General features: G+C 44.1%; 1 protein-coding gene across 8 annotated transcripts in view; it reads right to left on the reverse strand.

Annotated features, from left to right (window-relative positions):
• Positions 1–289: 289 nt before the first annotated feature.
• The window catches only part of PAK1 (p21 (RAC1) activated kinase 1), a 120048-nt gene continuing 96289 nt past the window's right edge, over positions 290–24048 (reverse strand). For all 8 annotated transcript variants that reach the window (XM_048840271.2, XM_048840324.2, XM_048840287.2 and 5 more), the window contains 5 exons: positions 20949–21066; positions 17485–17584; positions 10451–10647; positions 8810–8947; positions 290–6904 (listed from right to left, as the gene is read on the reverse strand). In XM_048840271.2, the coding sequence (XP_048696228.1) occupies positions 6818–6904; positions 8810–8947; positions 10451–10647; positions 17485–17584; positions 20949–21066 (640 nt within the window). In that variant the 3' untranslated portion in view covers positions 290–6817. The remainder of the gene's footprint in view (positions 6905–8809; positions 8948–10450; positions 10648–17484; positions 17585–20948; positions 21067–24048) is intronic.

The following is a 24048-nucleotide window of genomic DNA, read 5'->3' on the forward strand; positions in this document are numbered from 1 at the left end:
ACTGGCATTTAGGATCATGACCAACAGAGCAATTATATTTTCTCTCAAAAAGTTTTCAACTAACAAAGGTGATAGGTGCAGCCCTGGGAATCCCAGGCCAGTGAGCCTTACTTCAATAGCAGGTAAATTAGTTTAAATAAGAGTTATAAGAATACCTAGACAAACATGATATAGTAATAGGAACAATAATGAGTGTGGTATGCTCAAAGGAAAATTACACTTCTCTCACTTATTGGAACTCTTTGAAATCAGTCATCCAAATAGTACACAAAGGAGAACCAGCGGACAATCTATTTGGATTTGATTTTATTTTAAAGAAGCATTTTTTAAAAAATGATTGAGCTGATACATCAAGAAGAAACAATCCAGGCATTGAAGGAGGGTCATTTAGCTGATATGAAGAGATGGAAGAGAGGCTACACAGCTGACTTTAAAATGGCCACAGGCCATCATATTTCCAGAGAGCATCTGGAGACAGGAGGTTTCTCAGCAAACTCAAGATTGTGATCAGAAAACAGCAACTGACGACTGACGGACTTAAAATTTTTGTTGAATATAAAGATATATAGCATGACCGATGTGGGCATAAATCCAAAGCATAGGACCAAGGTGAATACAAACCAGACACCTTTTGAAAGGCAATTGAGAAAGTTTCTCTTGTCCAGTGAATCCTGCACCAGCTTTGCTTCCATAATTTTATTCAACAACGAATGAATCTGGACTCTGTCTTCATTTTCCAGTCTCCTGCACTGAATTTTCCAGTTGTCCTTCCAGCGGGATTATGGCATTTTTCTGAAGCTCCCAGATTTCCTCAAATCCTTCCAGCACATGCCTTAACTTGGATGCCTGGCATTTTTCCTCTTCATGCTGCTGCTCTGCAATCTCCAGCTTGCTATGCAGTTGTTTCAGCACTTCTGGATTTCAGAAGATATGTTTCCCATCCCTGATCTTTCTCCTTGAAAAGACTTGTAATCCTGATAATGCAGAAATCTGGAGGCACATTCCCTTTATTTCATCAGTCACCTGGTCACTGGCTCTTTCCAAGTTCCTGTTTTGGAATTCCAAATGTTTAATCTTTACTTCCCCTAGTCCCAGAATCTCTCTGACATTCTCCACCTCTTTGGCAATCTTCCACCATTGTTCTGAAACAGTCGGTCTTGGCTTGCAAGTTTCTGTCCAGGTCTGTCATACAATTATTTTATTTTATTAGCTCCTGCTTTTCAGTATCAAGGTTGGGAGCTGTTTCTCTAAGATCCCATATTTGATTCTGTATACTTTCATTGGCAACTGTCAGGTCCTGAATCAGGCAATTATCCATGTGCTCGGTCTGATGTCCTCTGATGCAGAGATAAAATTGTGGGCTTTGTGGAAATGAAACGACTCAAAAACCATGCCTAAAAACGTTAGCCAGGTCATTTGTAAGCCTGACTTCACCTTTACTAAATTTTAGGAGATGTACATGATCAAATATGCTCTTACACATTGTCAGTGGGTTATGTTAGCTCACATACTTTGCTGTGAAACATTTTATTTCATACAATAAATTCAAAGTGGAGCATTTTTCTGGGATTTTTGTCTGGACCTGCTTTATGTCAACAAGTGACAGGCAAAACATTCTTTAAAACTTGAATCTAGCTAACTCACAGGTCATAAAATCAGACTGTTCTCAAACATCATAAATACCTTGTTGTAAATATTGCCTATTTCTATGCACTGCTGCAGTATTTTGCGGGATATGAGTATCATCACAGCTATTGTGTTCTTGACCAAGATTTACAAAAGCGACTAGTGATTTCGATTGCCTCAATGTTGGGTTGCACAACTTTTTCAAAGCTTTTTGAAAACCAGCGTCTAAAGTTGCGACACCTACCAAACTAAGGCAACACAAATCACTCATCCCTTTGTAAAATCTTGGCCTTTGTGTGGATGTAAAGGGTTTTCTCCATGTCTTTACTTAAACTTGGCCTTGATCACACCAAGATCTGTTAAAAAGGCAACTAAAAGAGCAGAAGTGTCTCTATGGAAACCTGGGTCTTCTCAAGAAGAACTCCCACCACCTTTGTTTAAAGGGATATTCCAGCCTGCCAGGGACATAAATAACTTGTTTCAAGCAGTAACAAATAATGGAGCAGATTTATGTTCTGAAACGATACAGATATGTCCCTTTAATTAAGACATTCCAAGACTGAAGCTGTGCTATCAAAGCCATAACAATGGGCGGCTATTTACTCATTCCCATTCTCCTCCTCAGCTACAAGCCTTCCCTTTTAAAGGCACACAAAGGATTTACACACACACACACACACACACCTCTCTCTCTCTCTCCCTCTTGGGTACAAAATCCTAGAAACTCAGTAAAATAAATCATTTCTATAAACATTGAGGAGTTAAGTGAATAAGACATTTTATCAATAATAATTAAGCATATTGTGAAAGTTCCCATCTGCCTCTTATGTTTTAGGGAGAGGTATAAACTTTTGGGTTCACTATTCTTCAAGGGCCTGTTTCAAAATCCACTGAGGTCAATGGGAGTCTTTCCACCACTTCCAGTGGACTCTGGATCGGGCCTTGATTGCCTAGATTGATGTCAGCCTAATTTCTTGTTAAGCTTTTGCGAGTCGCTGATTTGCAGTGGTGAGCATTCCTTATTATTCTTTGATGTACTTGACACGATCGAGACACCTTGATGTGGACTGATAGTAGGCAAGCAAAGAACCTATTAAGTTATGTTCCAAGCAGCTAATATAAAGGAGCCATTTAAATATAAATATATATTAAATGGGGAACTAATTAAGCAGCAAAATTGAGGAATCTGGCTCACAAACAGGCAAGAGGATCGTTGACAAGACAATACAGTTAAAGGACTAGCATTTACCTTGAAAAGACCATAGTATGTAAAAACCAAAGAAGCGATCATCAAAACGATGCAGATTTATCTCCATTGGTAAGAGCTTTCCCAGGATTTTTAATTTTTAAACACGTGTGGAATGAAAATGTTCTCAAAATGAACTGAAGAAGTTTTAACTTCTTGAAGTTCTGAGAGCATTGCTCCCAAGACAGAGAGTGATGGCCATAAAATCTGACCAGATTTATTACTCTAGTACAGTAGAACTTCAGAGTTACTAAGAGATCTGTCAACCACACACCTCATTTGGAACCAGAAGTACACAATCAGGCAGCAGCAGAGACCAAAAAAAAATGCAAATACAGTAGAGTACTGTGTTAAACATAAACTACTAAAAAAGGAAAGTTTGAAAAGATTTGACAAGGTAAGGAAACGGTTTCTGTGCTTCTTTCATTTCAATTAAGATGGTTAAAAGCAGCATTTTTCTTCTGCATAGTAAAGCTTCAAATCTGTATTAAGTCAGTGTTCAGTTGTAAACTTTTGAAAGAACAATAACGTTTTGTTCAGTTACAAACATTTCAGAGTTACAAACAACCTCCATTCCCGATGTGTTCGTAACGCCGAGGTTCTACTGTACTTTGGCATTAGCCAATCATATGCATGAACTGAAGCAGCACTGAGCCCAGGACATGGGAGGCGATACCTGAATGGGAAAGGCAACATATTGATACATAAGTCCAGCCAAGTGCTAAAAGTAAGGCAGATACCAGAGTTTTAAACTACATGAGAACTAAAACGGAAGAATTTACCTGACTTACCTGAGGCAGTTAACTTAAGACAGCCAGCCATTGTACTCTGCACCACTGACTTTCATGTCAATAGATCAGGGCAATGAAGCCAGACTGTTAGAACTTAGTTGTTAGAAGATGACATAGCTCTGATGTCACAATGCTACAATTTATCAACGGGCCTCAAAAAGCCTTTGGCAAAATCTCTCACACAAAGCTATTAAGAAAACTAAGTAGTGCTGATGGAATCCTAGGCAAGGCACCACCATGGATTAGAAATCAGCTGAGGGATAGAAGCCAAAGAATAAATGGTTCCTTCTGACTGTAGCCCGCCTAGGCAATGGATAGCCTGAAGCAGGATTTAACATGGTTATTTATAAATCATCCTTGGTCGGGGTAAGTTGTGCTGCAGTCCTGCTACCAGCACCCATGCTCAATTATGGTAGCAGCCAGCATGGATATAGTCTGATCATGTGAGGTGCTAAAGAACTCCTCAACCCCCAGGCTCCCATTGTGAGGCAAGGACCCACAGCGCCTTTATGGATCAGGTTCTAATCCCTGTTATTTACAAGGGCTTTGTCTTAGAGATGTCGGGCAGCTGGCATGAAGCAATGTATTTCCATTGAAATCAGTGGAGCTATATGGATATCCACCAGCTAAGGATGTGGCCTGTAGTCCATTTCCCATTACATGGGCCAATAAGACAGCACCAGGGAAAATATAAATAAACTCCTCGTTTATCCAACAATTACTCAAGGCAATGGTACTTCTCTTCAATCTCTGTCCAAATTCCCCAGGGAGTGTCTATCTGATCATCCAATCCGACTTCCCCTAGGGCTGGTGTGTTCTAGTATTGTCACCCCATTTCGTCCTAGGGGTTCACCCAGAAATCCAAGGCTAGTCAGAAACAGATGTCCAGGGAAATCCTTAGTCACAGAAAGGTGAACAAATGGGATTTTTAATGACTGGAGTTTAAAATTACGATCTTATTGCGAGCTGTGAACATGCTGTGAACACTGAGCTGGTGGGGTGGGGAAAATAGTGTCTCGGACCATCCTTTTAGTTGAACTTGTTTTAACTTGTGTCAAGCTACGAGGCCCTGAAAGCAGCTTAATCCAGGTTATTTTAGGTGAGATCTTAACTACAGACTTTTGCAGGCATAGCTATGTCAGACAAGGGCGTGCAAGGTGTAATTTGTGCTGGCAAAAGCCTCTAGTGTAGATACACCCATACCACCAAAGGAACTGCTTGCATTTTCATATGACAGTGAATTTACATAAGATATTGGAAAGCAAAAGTGCTCTGCACCAGGAGATATGTGTATGTAGCTGATGGTGACTGAACTATACAAACCAATTTTTAAAAAGATGAGGCATCAGAAATTAAAGTTCACTTGGAAAATTAGAAGTAAAACAGATGGGAAAGACCTGTTAGCCTATTCTGTCCATCTCCCAAATACTGTACATCTGGCAGATATTGTGGCTAAACGCAGTAACTTGTTATGCAACAAGGGAAGAGGCAGAGATCAGAGTGGGGAAGATGAAGAAAAATCCATCAGTATCCAAGCAGAGAGGGTCTATTACAGGTTTCGCCTAGGAGTTGGACTGAGCTACTATGCACTATTACCATTTGCTGGAAGCCTAGTGGTTCCTCCATCATTTAAGCCCTCATACATTGGTTTAATTTACACCATAAGGGGACAGAAGCGGGGGCCCTGGCAAGAAAAGCAACAGCAGAGTCTAAGAAAGCAGCTCCCACCTGACTTTAATGCATACCTTTTTACACCATCTTCTGGTTCCTCAGTATGGAAATTACAGCAGCTTAGACTCCATATCATGTTCGCAATTGGATATAAGCAGGTCTAGGGAACTCAGTGTAAAATAATCTAGTTTGCACGTACCACTTTAGCCATCACCTCTGGACACCCAGTGGCAAACAAAGAATAGCATGAACAGTAGTCCAGTTTGAGAGGATTGTGTTTATGACTATGAAGTTAATTCTCTAAATCCTCCCTCTCGCACCCTGAGATCAGAAATGCAGCAGTTTTAATAAAATCAACATACAGCTGGTTATAGCCCAGTGTTTAGGCCACAGAGTTCTCCACTCAGATGCAGTTCCAAGTTTCCCGATACTTTAAAAACTGTGGCAACCAGAGGAATTATTAACCCTCTTGGTCCTCCAGATAAGTCACAGGATAAAGAAAACAGATTATTTAGCTTTCATACACACACACACACACACACACACTAGCATCTGAGACAAGACCATTTTTCCTGGAACTTGGCATAGGAAATAATACCTTCTCAAATACCAATGTGGGCAAATGGTGATACTGTAATGGTGACCACTGTATCAGTGTTTTATGATACAGAGCACTGATTTCTTTAACACAAGCTGTGCTTTACAAATGAAATAGTTTTAAAAACAGGCCTGTCACCTTCTTCTATGATTTACCTTCTAACGCACCAGAAATGTTATTTTTGGAAGTGACCTAATAATTAGCAGAATTGAAAACTGAAGCCTACACATCTGAGATGAAAACAGAAAGAGGATCTTTTAATCAGAGGCTGATTCACAAGACGAAGCACAAAGGCGATCCATGAATTAAATCCTCCGATGGTTGCAGAAAGTTCATTCAGAATATTTCAGCTCTCTCTGTCAAGGCGTCCGGCAGCACTGAGGAAGTGTTTGGTGCCGTATACTCCTGCATCCCCCTTTTCAATTATTAAAGCTGTTCAGATTTCTGCTGGCTGCTCCATTATTCAAGTAATCTGAAGCATGCAGGAGTTTCAGTAGTGTGATAACTGAGCTGGGCAGAGGCAGGGAAAAGCGGCCAGCGAGAGATGTAATTTATTAAGATAAACATGGTCTAAGGCTCCACACTTATGTTAAAAAATAAACATTAAGAGATATGAACTCAAACTGGCTTTGCTACATCAGGCTCAGAGGTTCTCAAAAAGACCTTGTCAACCATACAAAATAATCTTCTCCCACCAAGCGGGTGAGAAGGCTGTTCACGACTTTAGATCAGCAATGCCTCCTTTAACATTCAACAAATACTACTTCTGTGGCCCACTCTCAGGGGATCAAAGTTTTGGGCACCCCCAAGGAGCAGAAAGGCAGGTATTCAGTCTCTGAAATGAACATTGAAAATACTTGGCACAATGACTATGATGATTCCGTGTTAGTGGTTGTTCTTTGCTGCTTCTTTTGCAGCAATAATCAGAGGAGTGAGACTAGAAAGGGGCTTCGCAATTTTCAGGAACTGGTGCTAGGAGAGAAGGAGAAAACCAAATTATTGATGACGCCTTTGAGGTCAAGTCTCACCACAGAGTGAAACGTTTGCACCAAAACCATGTAGAGCTCAGTTTAGTTTAGTTACAAGCTCAAAACTCAAACCAGGTTAAACTCAAAGTTTTGCTGAAGTCACAAACCTTTCAAGCAAGCCTGGACTGAGTTCCAGCTTTGCACCAAAATCAGGCTAAATTCCCAGCTTTATGGGCTTGTGACACAAAACTAGTTGACAGGTTTCAGAGTAACAGCCGTGTTAGTCTGTATTCGCAAAAAGAAAAGAAGTACTTGTGGCACCTTAGAGACTAATCAATTTATTTGAGCATGAGCTTTCGTGAGCTACAGCTCACTTCACGGGATGCATCCGATGAAGTGAGCTGTAGCTCACGAAAGCTCATGCTCAAATAAATTGATTAGTTTCTAAGGTGCCACAAGTACTCCTTTTCTTTTTACAAAACTAGTTGAAACTCAGGAAATTCTTCATGGATTCTGAGTTAATTCAAAAATATAAATTGAAAGTTAGAGGATCTTAGTCCTGGATGGAATGAAGTCACAGAGCTCTGCTCTAGTTCATCCACAAGTTATTGAGCTGGATGTGGGAGTCACTGGGTGATTTTCTACGGCCTGTCTTATACAAGAGGTCAGACTCTATCATAACAGTGCCTTCTAGCCTTTCAATCTATTAATATCTGCAAAGCAGAACTGGAGTTTGGCACAGCTATAGTCAAACTGACAATCCAAGTCATTTACTAGATATCCAGGGGTCCATTTGCAGGACACCTTCCACTTACTACAATGCAACACAGATACTGTTGTGCGTCCATCACTATACGTGGTTCCACAAAGCACTGTATGGAGAGATCCTCCTGAGCTGCAGGAGGTGGGTTTTGAGGTAAATTTCAAGAAGTGGAAATACCTGCTGCAGTGGGGAAATAATTCCATGTATAGTGGGTAACAAGTAAAGTTTCTAATGCCCAATCCTACCATAGCACGTCTGGGGGGGAGAGCAGAAGACAGATTCAAAGAGGATCTCAAGTGAGGGAAGTCAGGTACAGCCCAACCACTGAGCACTTGAGGGACATGACCATGCCATCAGTCACACATGCACAACTCCCACTGGACTTCTGTGGGAGTGGAACATACACAAACTGATGGGGTTGAACTCAGTCCTGGAACTGGACATCCATGAAAACAGAGGGGAAGTGGGTGAGAGGACAGTACTGTTCTGCCCCCTGGACGCATTTTGGCTAGAGCACCCGAGCTCCTGAAACAGAAACAGCAGGGATTTAAGGAAGAGCATTACTCTGAAAAGTGAGAGAATGGTACCCAACAAATGGCTAGCGATTAAGGCATGAGTAGCAGTGTCTCAGGGGAAGCAGACTAGCAGAGAATGGACAGGGAGGAAGTCCCCTTTGTAGCCAAGCTGAGGTGAATTAAGGAGAGAGACAGCAGGGTCTGAGACATGGTATAAAAAGACACTTGCAGCAGAAGGGCTGTTGTGGGGAATCATGCAGTTGACAAGGCCAAGAAGAGCAGGGAGAGAAGTCTGAGCAATGAGGGAAGAGTGCTGAGACACACAGGGTTGGGCACCAGCTGTGGAGAAACCATGGGAATAAGGGGCTCTGCATCTTGAAGGATCAGGCCCCGGGTGAGCATTTTGAATTTGGTTACAGAATATTCCACCCAGCGGTGGCCAAAACAAAAAGAGACGGGAACCAGGAAAAGAGTCCTAAAGTAAAAAAATCCTCATCAATCCACTCCCTGTGCCCCTTCAGGCATGTGTGTGCCATCAGCCATGCCGTTTTAAACATAAAAGGAACCTTAGCAAAGGCCAGAGTGCTGGCTTGACTTGAGCGCGCCCCTCCACCCCCATCCCAGTGGTTACCTGTAGCAGTTCTTTGGCAGAGCCTCTTTTCTCTACATCCATCTCGAGACAGCGGTTTAGGAAGTCTCTAAATATGGGCGAAAGCTTCTCAGGGTTCTGCAGCTCTGGAGTACCATTGGTAGCAATGAGATACAGGGCCTGAAGGAAATGAGCACCAAGGAAACAAAAGGAAATGAGGGGCAATTCAGATTCACCCCTTGTTTGAGTGAGATCCCTCCTCCTACAGATTACACAGGCTTCTATTTTTCCTGCACATTCCGTTAGGAACAAATTGTTGCATGATTCATACACGCTTATGTCCATCCATGTTTATTATAAAACAACACTGCTGTCTGCCCTATTTTTAAATGGACAGGATCCAGTCCTCTAGTATTTTACCCTATTTAATCCAGGTTTGGATCCTGTAGCCATCTGGAGGGATTTGCAAGAAGAAAAACATTTCATGCCTTGTCTAAGGGCTTTTATATACAGAGGAGTTTACTAGCATAACTATATCAATATAATTATGCCACTGTGGTTTATACTGGTATAACTCCTTGAGTGGATACTTTTATTCTGCAAGAAGAATGTCAACACAGGGAGTTATACCACTATAATTACAGCAGTGTAACGCTACTGGCATAGTCATGCCTGTAAATGTCCCTGCAAACACAAACCCAGGCCTTGTCTACACTGCCACTTTACAGTGCTGAAACTTTCTCGCTCAGGGGTGTGAAAAAACAACCCCCGCTCCCAGCACTGGTAGCTACTCCCCTCGGGCTGGGGGTGGTTTACAGAGCTGGGAGAGCTCATATAAGGGAAGGTCTGGTGTATATCATATATGGTGTATATCATATATGGACAATGTCAGGCAGGTTAGAGCCAACATTTTTAGATTATGTAAAAACCCCAAAGTTTTACGAAACTATTAACAGGAACATTTTCTATTTTTTTTAAATAGTTGATGAATGTGCTTGGATTTGAAACTTCTCCTGCAATGCTTGCAGCTCATCCACTGCCTGGGCTCAGACTTTGCAACCCATCCACCACTGCCACAGTATGAGAACCAGGCAGTGAAATGATGGAGTGGGATTGCACAGGAGGGGCTGGGCTTGAGGATTTGAGAAGCCAGCCACAATTACAAAACACTATGCCTATCGGTGCTCCTGCTGCCACATGCTCATAACTTGGGATAGGAAGTAACTACCCACAATCTGGCCCTCCACATCTTACGAGTGAGTCTACGAAAGCGCTTGCCATGCTTTGAAGTGGCCACTGGAAAGGTATTCCTGGAAAGACAGCTTGCGAAGGACAGTTAAATCACTTCACAAAACCGAGACCACGGGTTTCCACTATCTAGAACCAAATTCAGACTTTTAAGGCTCTGAAATGGTCAGAATTTTCCTCATTTCTAATTTCTAGGCAGCATAGGGACTGAACAGAGAGAAATGTCACGAAAGGCCATTCACGCATTGCTTCTGGCCTAATATAGCAGAGAGGTTCAGAGAAGCATCCAGGATGCATCCGTTCACCCTAATGCAGAAACTTCTGAGGTTTCCTTATTAACATATGACTATACAGTAACTATCACAAAAGTGAAGCCAGGTTTGACGCATCTGGCTGACTCTCACATGGCACTGCAGTGACACAGCATTGGCTTACTCTCAGGGGGTTCTCATTGAGGTAAGGAGGCTCTCCCTCAATCATTTCAATAGCCATGATTCCCAGAGACCAGATGTCCACTTTCGGCCCATAAGCTTTCCGCGTCACCACTTCAGGAGCCATCCAGTAAGGTGTCCCCACCATGGTGCTGCGTTTGCTCTGCTCTGGTGTTATCTGGGCACAGAAACCAAAGTCAGCTGAAAGAGAAAATGAGGGTTGGGAAGCAAGGAGACATTTTAAAGATAAGTTAGTTTGTTCACAAAGATATAAAAGAACATAAGAACAGCCATAATGGGTCAGACCATCTTCTGACAGTGCTCAGTGCCAGGTGCTTCAGAGGGAATGAACAGAACAGGTAATCATCAAGTGATCTATCCCATGTCATCCATTCCCAGTTTCTGACAAACAGACGCTAGGGACACCATCCCCGCCCACCCTGGCTAATAGCCATTGATGGACCTATCCTCCATGAACTTGTCTAGTTCCTTTCTGAACCCTGGTATAGTCTTGGCCTTCACAACATCCTCTGGCAAAGAGTTCCACAGGTTGACTGTGTGTTGTGTGGAGAAATACTTCCTTTTGTTTGTTTTAAATCTGCTGTCCATTAATTTCATTTGGTGACCCCTAGTTCTTGTGTTATGAGAATGCCATTAATGCCAGAGAATTGACTGAAAACAAGGCTGAAAATGGAGTTCATATTATGCACTGGCTGATGTAAGTTACGGCAGCAGTTATGAAAGGAAGGATAGTTATGTGATTAAGACACAAGGCATCTGGATTCTGTAACTGACTCACTGTCATGCCGTTGGACAAGTGAACACTTCCACAACCACGTATAAAATGGAGACAGTATTTCTTGTCTCACAACCTCCCTGAGAAAGTAATGTCCTTATAGCACCTTGAAAGCGTAAAGTGCTATATATGCTGTACATTCTAAATGTCATTATTCTAAGGTGACACTGCCAGAAAAGTTAACTGACGCTAAATCTAATCTGGGATTAGGATAGTCTATGTTTTTTCTCATCAGATGTGTCACAGTCGTATTATTTCCACAGTAGATATGTCATCCCATCTAGCTGTATTTGCTTTACAGTGTGAACGCTTATGTCCATACTAAAATTAATTTACTTTTAGACATTTAAATTCAGTTATGGTCAAAAGTAGGAAGGGAACCTTTAAGCAAAGATTTCTGATCCCCATGTCTTTTCAACTCATCTGCTTATTTTGCTGATTAAAACAAGTGTTTACTCCTGTTAGCCTTGCAAAGCCAACACAGCAAGCTGGTTTCTTTCATGCCTCATGCACCATAAGAAATGTTTTCTTACTGGAACTGTGATTCTTCGAGATGTGCTACAGATGCGTATAGTCCACGTAAGTGCGTATTCGCCCAGTGCACCGAGCTGGAGAAATTTCCCTAGCAGTACCCATAGAGAGGCAGCACTTGTGCCTTGTGGCCACAGCCCCTCCCTTGGCTACATGGGACCACGCTGTCCTAACCCTCCCTCAGGTCCTTAGCACCAACTGCCTGGAAACGATACTCAAATGCAGAGAGAATGGAGGGTGCGTCATGGAATACATGTCTGCAGTATATCTCAAAGAGCCACAGTTACAGTAAGTAACCATTATTTCTTCTTCAAGTAGACACAGCTGCGTATTCCACTTGAGTGACTCACAAGCAGCAGCCCGCCAGGAGGTGAGGATCCGTGTCTACCTAAACGATGACTGCAAGGACACTCTACCAAAGCCTGCATCCACCCTGGAACGTGCGGTTATGGCATAATGGTTCATGAACGTATGTATCGATGACCACGTAGCAGCCCTGCAAATGTCCAATATGGAAACGTCACTGAGGAATGCTATGGATGTTGCTTGAGCCAACATAGAATGAGCTCGCACTCGTGGAGAGGGGGTAACCAGAGCTATTTCCTATGCAGTCTTGATGCAGGATGTTATCCATTTGGAGATGGTCTCTGCAGAGACTGTTTGACCCTTCATGCGATCTGCATATGACACAAATGAGGCAAAGCATGAAATGGTTTAGGCCTGTCCAGATGTCAGGCTAGCCTGACATCTAAGATATGGAGATGCTGCTCCTTTGGAGATGAATGTGGCTTAGGAAAGAACATAGGTATATACATCACCTGGTTCAAATGAAACTGAGAAACCACTTTAGAAAAAAATTTTGGATGCAGGCCATAAGGTCACTTTGTCTTTGGAGAACTGTGAATGAGGAGGCTCTGCCATCAAAGCCCGTAACTCTCTCACTCTCCTTGGGGATGTGATCACTACCAGGAACGCAGTTTTCTGACACACAAGCGGGAAGGGACAAGATGCCAGGGGCTCGAACAGAGGTCCCATTAAGGCTGCGAGGATGAGGTAAGGTCCCATAGGGGAACTGGTTCTAGGAATGGAGGATGCAGATGAAGAAGCCCTTTTAAGAATCTTGCTACCGTGGCACTGAAGACAACTGATCTTCCCTGAATGATTGGGGGGGGAGGGAGGGGAGGGGATGAAATGCCGATATCGCTGCCAGATATACTATCAATTAACTAAACACAAGCCCCAATGACAGAAGGTGCGGCACGTTCTCCAAAATGCCCTGGATAGAGGTCACCAATGGTTGGATTCTGCGGGCTAATGGTCACACCGAAAGTCACTTCCATTTCACTGAATAGGGCACCCTGGTGGAGGGTCCTCTACTGTTAAGGAGGACTTGTTGGACAGCCACCAAACACTGTTCTTCCTCCTCATTCAGCTGTGCCACAACCATGCCACTTCCAAAGCCAGCAGAGAGCAGATCTGCTCAAAGAGCAATATCTCGTGAGAGGGGCCCTGAAGGGGGATGGGGAGGGAGGGTGGGAAGGAGTTGTGGAGAGGAACTGGATGGCATAACCCCATCTGATGGTGCTTAGGACCCAGCTGTGGGTGGTGATCAAGCCCCAAGCATTGTGAAAGCAGGCCAGCCTGTCCCCAAAGCAGGGAGATGAGGAGAGGAGCAATGATTGGAACAGTGCTCTGGACCAAGGAGGCCCAATGGGCGCTTGGAGGACAGTGTGTGGACTTGCCGAACCCCAAGACCAACTGCTTTTTCCTGCTGAATCTATCCCTCTTTCTGGGTTTGTCCCATTGCCTTGGAGGAGGGCAAGGCTGGCCAAATGTGTGCTATGGACAATACTGCTGCTCAACGCCTCAGTCGCACCTCTGCCCCACTGGTGTGTACACCCCCAAGGACCGCAGGGTAGTCCTGGAGTCCTTGAAGGAATACAGCTTCTCGTCAGTTTTGTCCAAAAACAGCAGTTGGCTATTGCAGGGCAAATCCTCAATGGCTTGCTGGACAGCAGGGGCAATGCCCAGATTCTGCAGCCAGGAAGCCCTCCTCGTGGTGACTGCAGAGGCCGTCACCCAGGCCAAAGTGTTCACCATGTCTAGCACAGGCTGCAAGGACACCTTAGCCACCAAGCAGCCTTCAGTGACAAATGCCCAAAATTCCTCTCAAGGCCTCGAGCAGCTGGTCTGTGAACTCTGACATGCTGTCCAGTTAACAAAATCATACTTGGACCACAAGGGTTGCTAGTTAGCAATTCGCATCCATAAGGAAGAGGAGTTGTAAATCTTCCTGCCCAGGAGGTCCAATCGTTTAGAGTCCCTATCCTTGGGGGACTACCCTGCTGGGCTCTGTCATTCACCACAGTTACAACTAGGGAATTTGGGGCTGGAGGGGAGTAAAACCCCTCAAATCTCTGCATGGGAATGAAACAGCACTTTTCCATGCACTTAGCTGCAGGTGGTAACGAAGCCAGCATGCTCCAGAGGGCCTTAGCTCATTCAAGGAGCGCATACTTTACAGGAGGGCAACTCTCTCAGGAGCAGACTGCTGCAGGATATCCACTAATTAGTGGGTATTCTCTTGCAAGAGCTCCGCTTGGATACTGAGGGAAGAAGCTATGCCCCGCAAAAGCTCTCGGTATGCCTTAAAATCCTCCGGTACCTAAGGCAAGGATGAGCCAGGCAGCACAGAATTGTCCAGAAACGAAGACTAGGCCCTTACTTGAGCCAAAGCCGGATCCTGTTCCAGGGCTGATGGACCCAGATGGAAAGACTACGGAGGCTCCTCAGGGAGAAGGACCCCCAGAGCCTGGGTCTGCGGTGTACCATGATGGTCATCACTGCAGACCTGGCCAGCAATTTTGCCTTAAAGCAAAATGAAGAGCAGGACCTCTGCAACCGAGGAACATCCCATGGATTCCATGGAGACCGTTGACATGGATAATGGCCAGTAAGTGCCAGGCCACAGGACTCCCTCCTGATCATGAGACAAGCACCAATCCTGGTACTCGTAACATTCCATCAAAGGGCCCCAATGCTGGTCAGGCCATGGAGAGCAGGAGAACGACGACCCCGACTCAGTTGCCAAGGAGCCTTGGGATCCTGGAAAAAAGGGTGAAGTGAGACCAGAGGGAGCAAGTAACTGGTCTGATGAGTCCCCCGTCCAGAACAAGTCAGGAAGAGGCGCTATCCATGGAAACGGTACCATCAGTATTGAGCGTGCTGGTTCTGGAAGCGTTGTCGGGCCCGAAGTCAGCAGCAGTACCGGACTGTCTGACGGTACCGACGTTGAGGGAGGTGAAAGCCGCCGTGGAAGCACTTGCAGAGCCAACCGTAGCAGTGAAGAGGAGATTCCTGGTACTGAGGTCCCTGTACTGATTCTGGCACCGACCCTGCTTCCACCACCTGTGGAAGGGGAACATTGGGGTATGGTGCCAACAGACCCGAGGGCTCAGCAGCTCATTCAGTCAACAGGGCTACAGATGACACAGCCCTGGCGAAGTCCTGGACCAAAGGAGAGATTGGGACCAAGAGGCAGAGGAGGTCTGTGGCTGCCTGATACACCACCAATGTGGAAACAGTCAGTCTCAGTATCTCCCTTGTCGGTACCAGACTCAAGATGCCAGAACCGGAGTCAACAGCACAGGGTTTCTAGCCTTCCTTCTTGGTACCGGGGAAGGGTTAGAGGTACCTGTGCCCTCCCACGCGCCGGCAACAATTCTGTGCTGGTCCGCGCTTTTCCTGGGTCAGGCGGAAGAGTCACCCCCAGACCTGAAGCAATCTCAGTTGGTGTCATGGGACCTTTTCCTCAGCGCCGTCAGTAGGTAGGGCTCCTCAGTTTCTTTAGAGAGGTGACTGCTCCAGAACATGAAGTGGCAGCTCTCTCAGAACCCCAGGGTGATCTGCAACCCAGTGAGGGCCCTGGCACCGAAGCAGGCCTGTTCAAGCAGGGGCTGCTTCAGGCAAAGGTCCCACGCCTCGAGTCTGTTTTCTTAAACGAGTTGCCAATCCCACAACACTCTGATGTGGGCCTCACCGAGACAGAGCAAGCACTGGATGTGCAGATCGCTCCTCCACAGAAAGGACAACGTTTAAACATTGATGGGGTCATCACCAAGGAAACAAACTACCACAACTAACGCTACTCTAACACTAAGGCTACTACTAACTAAAAGAACTAGATAAGTTCATGAAGGATAGGTCGATCAATGGCTATTAGCCAGGATGGGCAGAGATGGTGTCCCTAGCCTCCGTTTGCCAGAAGCTGGGAATAGGCGACAGGGGATGGATCACTTGATGATTACCTGTTCTGTTCATTCCCTCTGGGGCACCTGGCATTGGCCACTGTCGGTAGACAGGATACTGGGCTAGATGGACCATTCGTCTGACCCAGCATGGCCGTTCTTATGTTCTAACTACACACAAGGGAAAATAGTAAACTAGTTGAGAGGTAATGAGGTTAAGATCACACAGGGCTCCGACTCCAGCCACAGGCAGTAAGAAGAAACTGAGGGAGGGTCAGGACAGCATTGCCTCATGTAGCTAAGGGAGGGGTTATGGCCATGAGGCATGAGTGGCGCCCCCTCTGGGTACTGCTAGGCAAATTTCTTCAGCTCTGGTGCACTGGGTGCACGCACACCTAAGTGGAATACATATCTGCATCTGCTCAAAGAAGAAACATAACTACCAGCAAAGTTCTGCCGGTAGAATTTTATTTCAGGTTGAGGTAAGGGGGAAGAACACACACAGCTTAAATTTTAGATCCCAGGTTGAGCCTTGCACCCAGGCTAATAGTTAGAAAAATCATCTATGGGTTACAACTGAGTACATTTGTATTGGAGCCATTGAGAGAATCAGCCTGAAAGCTTACTGCACCATTTTCACAGAGAGACTTTTCTAACTTAATCCACACTAGGCAGCTATCAGAATGCAGTTTAAAAAAAAATTCTATAACACACATGGCATCTTTGCCTCTGGCTAGCTATTCATAGCTTGATACAAAGTCAAAACAGTGGGATATTGAACTGCAGTTCTACTCTGAAAAGGGATTACGTAAAAAATATAAATGACACCTTCTTACTCAGCAGATCTGCTCCTAGAGTGAATTTGGATTTATATCTGCTCATGTTACTGACTAAAGCAGAGGTTTGTTTATTTATTTATTTATGTCTCCTGTTAACCCTGGAGCAGGTTTCTCTTCCATCCAGTACACCATCAACAGAGTTCTTTACTAGGTTCCAACCAATTACCCCTGTGCCACCCCATGGAAAGCAATATGATTGCACAGGTGACATTAAGGACATAATGTGGCATGCAGAATCTTTACCACTGGTGATAATGTGCAAGAAGGAAAGAACTCAGCTTGACTCTCAGAGCCCAGGCTGAGTGGGCATGACTGACAGTTTGTAAAGATGGAAAACATGGAACCCCCTCAATGCTAGTTCATTGTTTTTCATACTAATGGTGCTCAGTCTGCAAGTAACGAGATCTCTTCCGCCCATCCTAAGTCATCCTTTTTAATCTAGCCCAACCATATCTAAAGCTATGGTCTCAGTGCACAGCTATTTATCCCTGCAGCTACCATTAACGCAAATAGGTGTCACTGCCTATTGCTATCCTCACAACACAACTGTGCCTTGGAAGGACAACCTGCCCTTTAATTTGCAAGCTCACAGTTCGAGTCATCATCAAGGCTGCCTTCTGCATACTTAGTTTGACGGAGCCATCCATTCCTAGTAGAATGTTGTCGCTCTTGATGTCTCTGTGAATGACTTGGCTTGAATGCAGGAATTCCAGAGCCTGAAGACACTATGAGAAAGTTCACAACATGGTATTTTTTTAATAAAGCCATTCAACAACCTAGAAAATTGCATTTAAAAAGGTGCAACTGACCAACTAGTTGAATCTGAAGATATGCACTTTTAAATAACATGGCCTTAGTTCCTTTACTATAAGCAACATATTCTATCTCCACAGTTTAATGACCGCATTTCTGATGTGACACACAAGTGATATGTCAGAGTATCTCAAATCTGTGTGGAATGGAGACCGATCTGGGTAGAAACAAAGGACCCAACTTGGAATGAATCATCATGAACTGAGCAAAAAATGGATTTTTCTGTTCATTGGCAATTGCCCCCAAAATAAACATATTCATAAATAAATTATTTTGGGGTCAAACCGAAAAAGGCATTTTTTAAACTTTTTAGCAAATCAAAAAAAAAATTTTTTTTAAGTCAAAACTAATCAAAATGTCTCAATAATGTCAAAACAAAAAGTTTCACTTCTACCCAAAACATCTTGTTTCAGTTTTCCGGCATTTTGACAAAAGCAAAGGGAAGGATTCTCAAACAGGGAGGAGGAGGTTGGGTGGAGCCTCCCGTATAAGCTTTTGCCCACAGGTGAGAGCAGCCGCATGGGATGTGGGAAACTGAGGGCTAGTCTACACTGGCAACGCTAAAGCGCTTTCATGTGGTTTGTGTAGCCACGGCAGAGCACTAAAAAAACCACCTCCACGACGGGCGCAGCTCCCGACGCCGGTGCACTGTCAACACTGGTACTTTATAGCGCTGAAACCTGCTGCACGCAGGGGGGTGCTCTTTCACACCCGTGAGTGAGAAAGTTGCGGCGCTGTAAATTGCCAGTGTAGACGAGCCCTGAGATTCTCAACAGCATCCCAGGGCAAGGGGCTCACTGGCATCCGGGAGCGAGTTTCAGCTGCCCTGACGAGTTGATGTACCCCAACTCATTAATGACATACATGACGCCTTGTAGATACAGGTTACAATATCAATAGAAAGCTAATGCCAGATTCTTAATATTATTGAGTGTGTATGTACAGGGGACAAATTCAAATTTACAAACATGGGGAATTATGTTCTTAAAGTGTATCTGCCAGGCAGAGCTGAAGTTACCCTACCCTAGACAAAGGAATGTGGTTCTGCCACCTTGAAGGTACTTCCAAGGTTGAATAAGTGACAATGGGAATGCAATTTACACAGAAAGTTAATAGGACCATCAAGTAAACAAGGGGAGGAGATAACCACTCAGCATCACAACACGGGGGGAGGGGGAACGGACTGCAAGAAACAGATCAATTTGCATTTTAACAAACACCAGCAGGGGAAGAAAACAGCATGAAATTCCCTTCACCAGGAGACTCCATGGTGCCTTCCTCACAGCTTGAATGAACTTTACTTTGGGGAGATTAACCTTTAGAAAAATCCATTGCAACAGTTCACTACACTATGAAAGAGAGGGGCAAAAAAAATCCCAAGTTATCTTCCATCTAAAAAGACAATCTTCCTGGACTTTGTGGAAGAACCCAACCAGAGGGGAGGTCAGCCATCTTGCTGGAAAGTAGATTGGTACATTGAACAATGGTTGTAGCTTGCTTTGTTAAGTCTTAGCTGCTAGAAAGCATTTTTCACTTCTATTTGCCTGTAACCACTTCTAGCTCTATTCTTTATACTGGAACTCACTTAAAATCCTATCCCCTCTTGTTAATAAACTTGTTTTACTTTTAATCTAACCCAACCCGGCATTGCCTTTGAACTGAAGTGATAGTTAACTCCAGTTAAAAAGTGATGAGTTGGAGCAAACAAGCCTTATTATTCCTCTGAATAGTCCAGGAAAGGACTGGACATTTCAGAGCTGGGACAATTCAGGACTGGGGGCTGTTCGTGGGCTAGGGGCTGTTCATATCGTCATGTGTGACTAAAGAGAGCAAGAATGAACCTTCAGCCTTGCAGTGAGGGCACTTATTTAAAACTTGAGCTGGGAGAACCAAGTTGAAGTCCCAGTTCGGCATCAGGCAGATGAGGAAACTGAACCCAAGTCTCCCACATCCCAGGTAACTGCTCTAGCCACAGGGCTATTATAAGGAAGGCACCACCACCACCATTTTGTGAAGCCTTTGCTTTGTTTTCTTCAAAAGGCCCAAAAACTGAAATGAAGTGTTGTGGGGTTGAAACAAAATATTTCCTTTCCATGGTACTGAAAACATTTCAACTTTTTCTGTTTGGCTGAAACTGGTTGGTGAACTCAACACAAATTTGTGAATAGCTTCACTCACCCAAAACTGAGTTTTTCAGGAAAGAAACTTCTGGACAAATTTGCCTAACTCTAGATCTGAGGGTTAAGGCATCAAAATGTTACCATGCTGCAAGGGATCATGTGTTGGGAGCCCTAAAAGTGATTTTGAGCCAAATTAACTAGATGTGGGATCTGGGATTGCCCTGAAAACAGGGACTATCCTAGAAACTCCAGAATAGGTTGCAAGCCTGTCTGCAAACTGAATGTTAACACTGAGATGATGGATCCACTAACGAGGCTGTGAAGAAATAGGTCAAACCAAATTTAAAAAATAAACACTGTGTATGGGCTCCTCTGGCACAACCTGGAATAAATAGTTTTGCAATATCACAAGAGTACTCCCAGAAGACTCCTCTGTAGTAGTGAGCTGGCCCATAAAGGCCCAGGAAATAACAGAGCTTCCACAGTTCTTCTCTCTGATGCATGTTTTTCAAAGTTTCTTCGGTATAATTATTGAATTGTAAACAACATTTGAAAAGGAGAGAGATTTAAGAACTGCACCACAAGTGGAAAAAGAGCAGCTTTACATTCAAGATTTTCAGGCCAGATGGGACCATTGTGATCACCTAGTCTGCCTTCCTGCATATCACAGAGCACAGAACCTTACCTAGCATTATTTCCATCAGGCCCATAACTTGTTTGAGTTATAGCACAGCTTTTCAAAAGGCATCCAGTGTTGACTTAATGATTGCAAGTGACGGAGAATCCACCATGTCCCTAGGCAGACATTGGCAGGCAGGCCTTACTTCAAACAAGGAACTTTAGGTAACAGAGATTCAAATTGTTAAAGATTTACTCTGTTAACAAGACTGCATCCATTAGCTAATGTTTGAACAGCACTGTGGCATGCTACTTCTGTGCTCAACTCATTGGTGATATTTCTTTTAAATGTTTCTGTCGCAGTTAAGCTATGTCCAACAGAACTATTAAATATCTAGTACCAAGTCAAAGCAATCTAGTTCCATGTCAAAGAACATTCCAAGTTATACTGTAAAACCATGACACTTCATGGAAACTTTAATTTTATTTATACATTTCATGGTAAGAACTCGTTCTGACGAGCAGAGCATAATCTTACCTCTCGACACACAGCTGCTATTTGTCCTTCATCCATGCAGGTCTCTGTTACAACATCCGTCAGGGAGCCGCCTGCCAAATACTCCATAACTACCCACAGTTCGTCTCCTACAAGGTAACTATAAAGGGCCAAAAAAAATAAAACAGACGGTAGTTGTATTTCTTTAGCCAAAAAAACTCTGAGTAAAGCTATTTTTAAAATGTAGTGGGCCACTAGGCATCTGTGCCTCATTGTAAAGTCCAAAATGCCTGGAGAGAGAGTGTGGAGTGATGGGAACAGCTTACAAGCATGGCTGAGAGCTCTTTTTTGTTCAGCATATCACCAGGTTGAATCATCACTGGGATTCAGTCTGTTATCATCCAACTTTAAGTTCTTGGCCATTTTTACTTTATGCATTACACTTGTGTGGTGTACAGCGATAGTAATGCATGCATCTATGCCATGCCAAGAGTCCCAGACCATTGTTATATGAGAGGTAACTCAACCAATCTCCACCCTTACTTTGCAGCTTTCATTGGCTGTCTGAGGGAAACTGCGCAGATGATGGATTAGTGGCCAAATTGCCACACCTCTGTACCTAACTGCCACCACACAAACCCACACAACTCTCCCAGCACAACACAACCACCCCTACAACACCAAAACGAGCACATACAATAAACCCCAAAATGCGCACACACACTGCTTAACCGCAGCACACTCTCTTCATTCACCACTTTTGTACAAATCAACAAATATTCTAGCACAGTCTCTCCTGGAGACACAAATCAACACAACCACCCACACGACATAACCAGCATACACATGGAATTTGCTGTCTGTTATATCCAATTATTAAGTTCTCAGCCATTTTAATCCTTTTATTTTATTTTTGACATATGTGACTATGAATTAACCCTGTGACGGCATGGGCTTTCAGCTATTAGTTAACAGACAGTTAATTTAGCAGTGCTAGAGATTTAAGTTACTCAGATAATATTTCTGGTACTCCAGTGATTTATGATTCGATGTACCCGCCCCAAAGATCTTCGATCTTCGTTTAAGACAAGAGAGAACATGTAGATAAAATAAAAGGTGTGGGAGGGGAAAGGGAGGATGGGGAAATAGTAATATGCTCCTGTTTTGTCATGGATCAGCTGTGTGCACAGTGTAAGAGTCATTTTTTTAGAAAATATTGTACATCCTTAAAGTCTGATCATTAATTTTTTTCTTGCACCTATGACACCTAAGGATCTCAAAGCAATTTGTGAATGACAGTATCCTGCAAGGTATGCAAGCATTATCACCATTTTACACAGAGGGAAAATGAAGGCACAGAGGTTAAACAAATTTTCCCCAAACAACATCACAGAGTAGCAGAGCCAAGCTTACAGACCAGGCTTCTGGCTCCTAGTTCTGTGGGTTAATCACAAGAACATCCTTGGGCCAGATTCTCACCTGCATCAAGATCTGCTTGGTGCAGGGGCAAAGGGCATGTCCACTGGGGAGCTGATTATGGCTGCCTGATCCTCAAATTGCTCTGGCTCAGGCATTAAATTAGAGCTACCTAAAGGACCATAATGCCAGCTGTGAATCTAGTACAGCAGGGCTCAGTCCTGACCCTTTCCTGGTATGTCCACAACAGAATGGGACAGGTAAGGAGATGGCTGCATATGACCTGGTTCTGTTGGCCAGTTCACAATTTCCCTCTTCCAGGGGGCTGTGGTGAAATCCTAGTCCCTTTAAGGAATACATGTGCTCTTGAGGTTATAAACAAGACATTGGGACAGCAGACAGAAAAACAAGAACTCAAATCAGATTAAGAGCTGCTGTGCTGGTGTTGACATTGTGCACTAGCATCGATTAAAGGACGCTTCAGCCTGATCAGATGATCAATCCTACTGCATCTTGAAGGCCAGAGGAAAATGTAATAGACAGTCTCAAAGTAATGAATAATTCTCCAAGTTGTCAAAGGTAGAAAGCAAGGTGAGTGTCTCATTCAGCGATTAGCTAAAATCTTTCAAATAGGAGAATCAAGAAGTTTTAAAGCATATTCTGGCTTTAAAATAGACAGTAATGATTCTGAGGCCACACAGGACTGCTTCGGGGTGTGGGCTTTCGCTCCAAAGTAACAAAGACCATTTACACTTGCACTAAAGGAGACTCTTTAGTTAAATGAGGACAGGTATGGTCTAGTGGTCCGAGCACGTGACTAGGAGCCAAGGAGATCAGAATCCTAGCTCAACAATGTCTTTCAGAGTAGTACTGGGCAAATCCCTTGAGAATCCTGCAGGAGTGTACACAGGGCCCAGGAACATTCACCGACTGGCCTACGTTTCCCTGCACGTGCAGAGAACACAGTCTCCGGACACCAGACATCCATGGGGAAAGGAAGCGGTGGTGCAATGCCCCCTTTGCTGCTCTGTTTGGAGTCTCTTCCCCAGCAGTACAGATTCCATAGAAACTGGGCTATGACTGGTTCGGCTGCCTGTGCAATAACTCCCTCTTGAAGGGGACTATAGGGTTGGAACAGTACAAATTTCTTCACGAATATTCCGGCTGACCCTATGAAACTGGGTTATCCTCCTCCTAATGGACCACCAAAGCTATTGTATCCCAAATTCCCCCCCCCCCCCACTTTTAAGGTTTTGTGTCTTACCCATCATCATCATCTTTCCAGCCAAGTACAATTAGACATGGGTGCCTTGCAGATTCCATCAGTACCTTTAATTGATCAGTGGCACTTTCCTTCCCTGCCATTAGTGTCTTCAACAGCATAACTCAACTTGCCCAATGGGCAAGAAATTGGGAGATCACATGTCCCGCATGACCATACACAGCGCAACCCAGTGAGCACCAGCTGGAAGCTGAAAGTAATTTTGAGCAGCGGACAGTACAAGCCAAGAAGCATGCTGGGAATCTGAAGCTAGGCCATCAGCAGCCGTATGTGCATGCCAGAGCCTGGGCACCTAAATAACAGAGATCTTACACAACCTGCAAGGATGCAGAATTCATTCAAGCTTCCTGCCAGCTCCAGCTGAGTAAATGTGATTTGAGGAAGCAGGCTGGTGCCACCTCCAGGCTCATTTTGATCTTTAACCACAGCAGAGGCCAGTATTAG

Source organism: Caretta caretta, chromosome 1 (assembly GCF_965140235.1).
Source record: "Caretta caretta isolate rCarCar2 chromosome 1, rCarCar1.hap1, whole genome shotgun sequence".
NCBI lineage: Eukaryota > Metazoa > Chordata > Testudines > Cheloniidae > Caretta > Caretta caretta.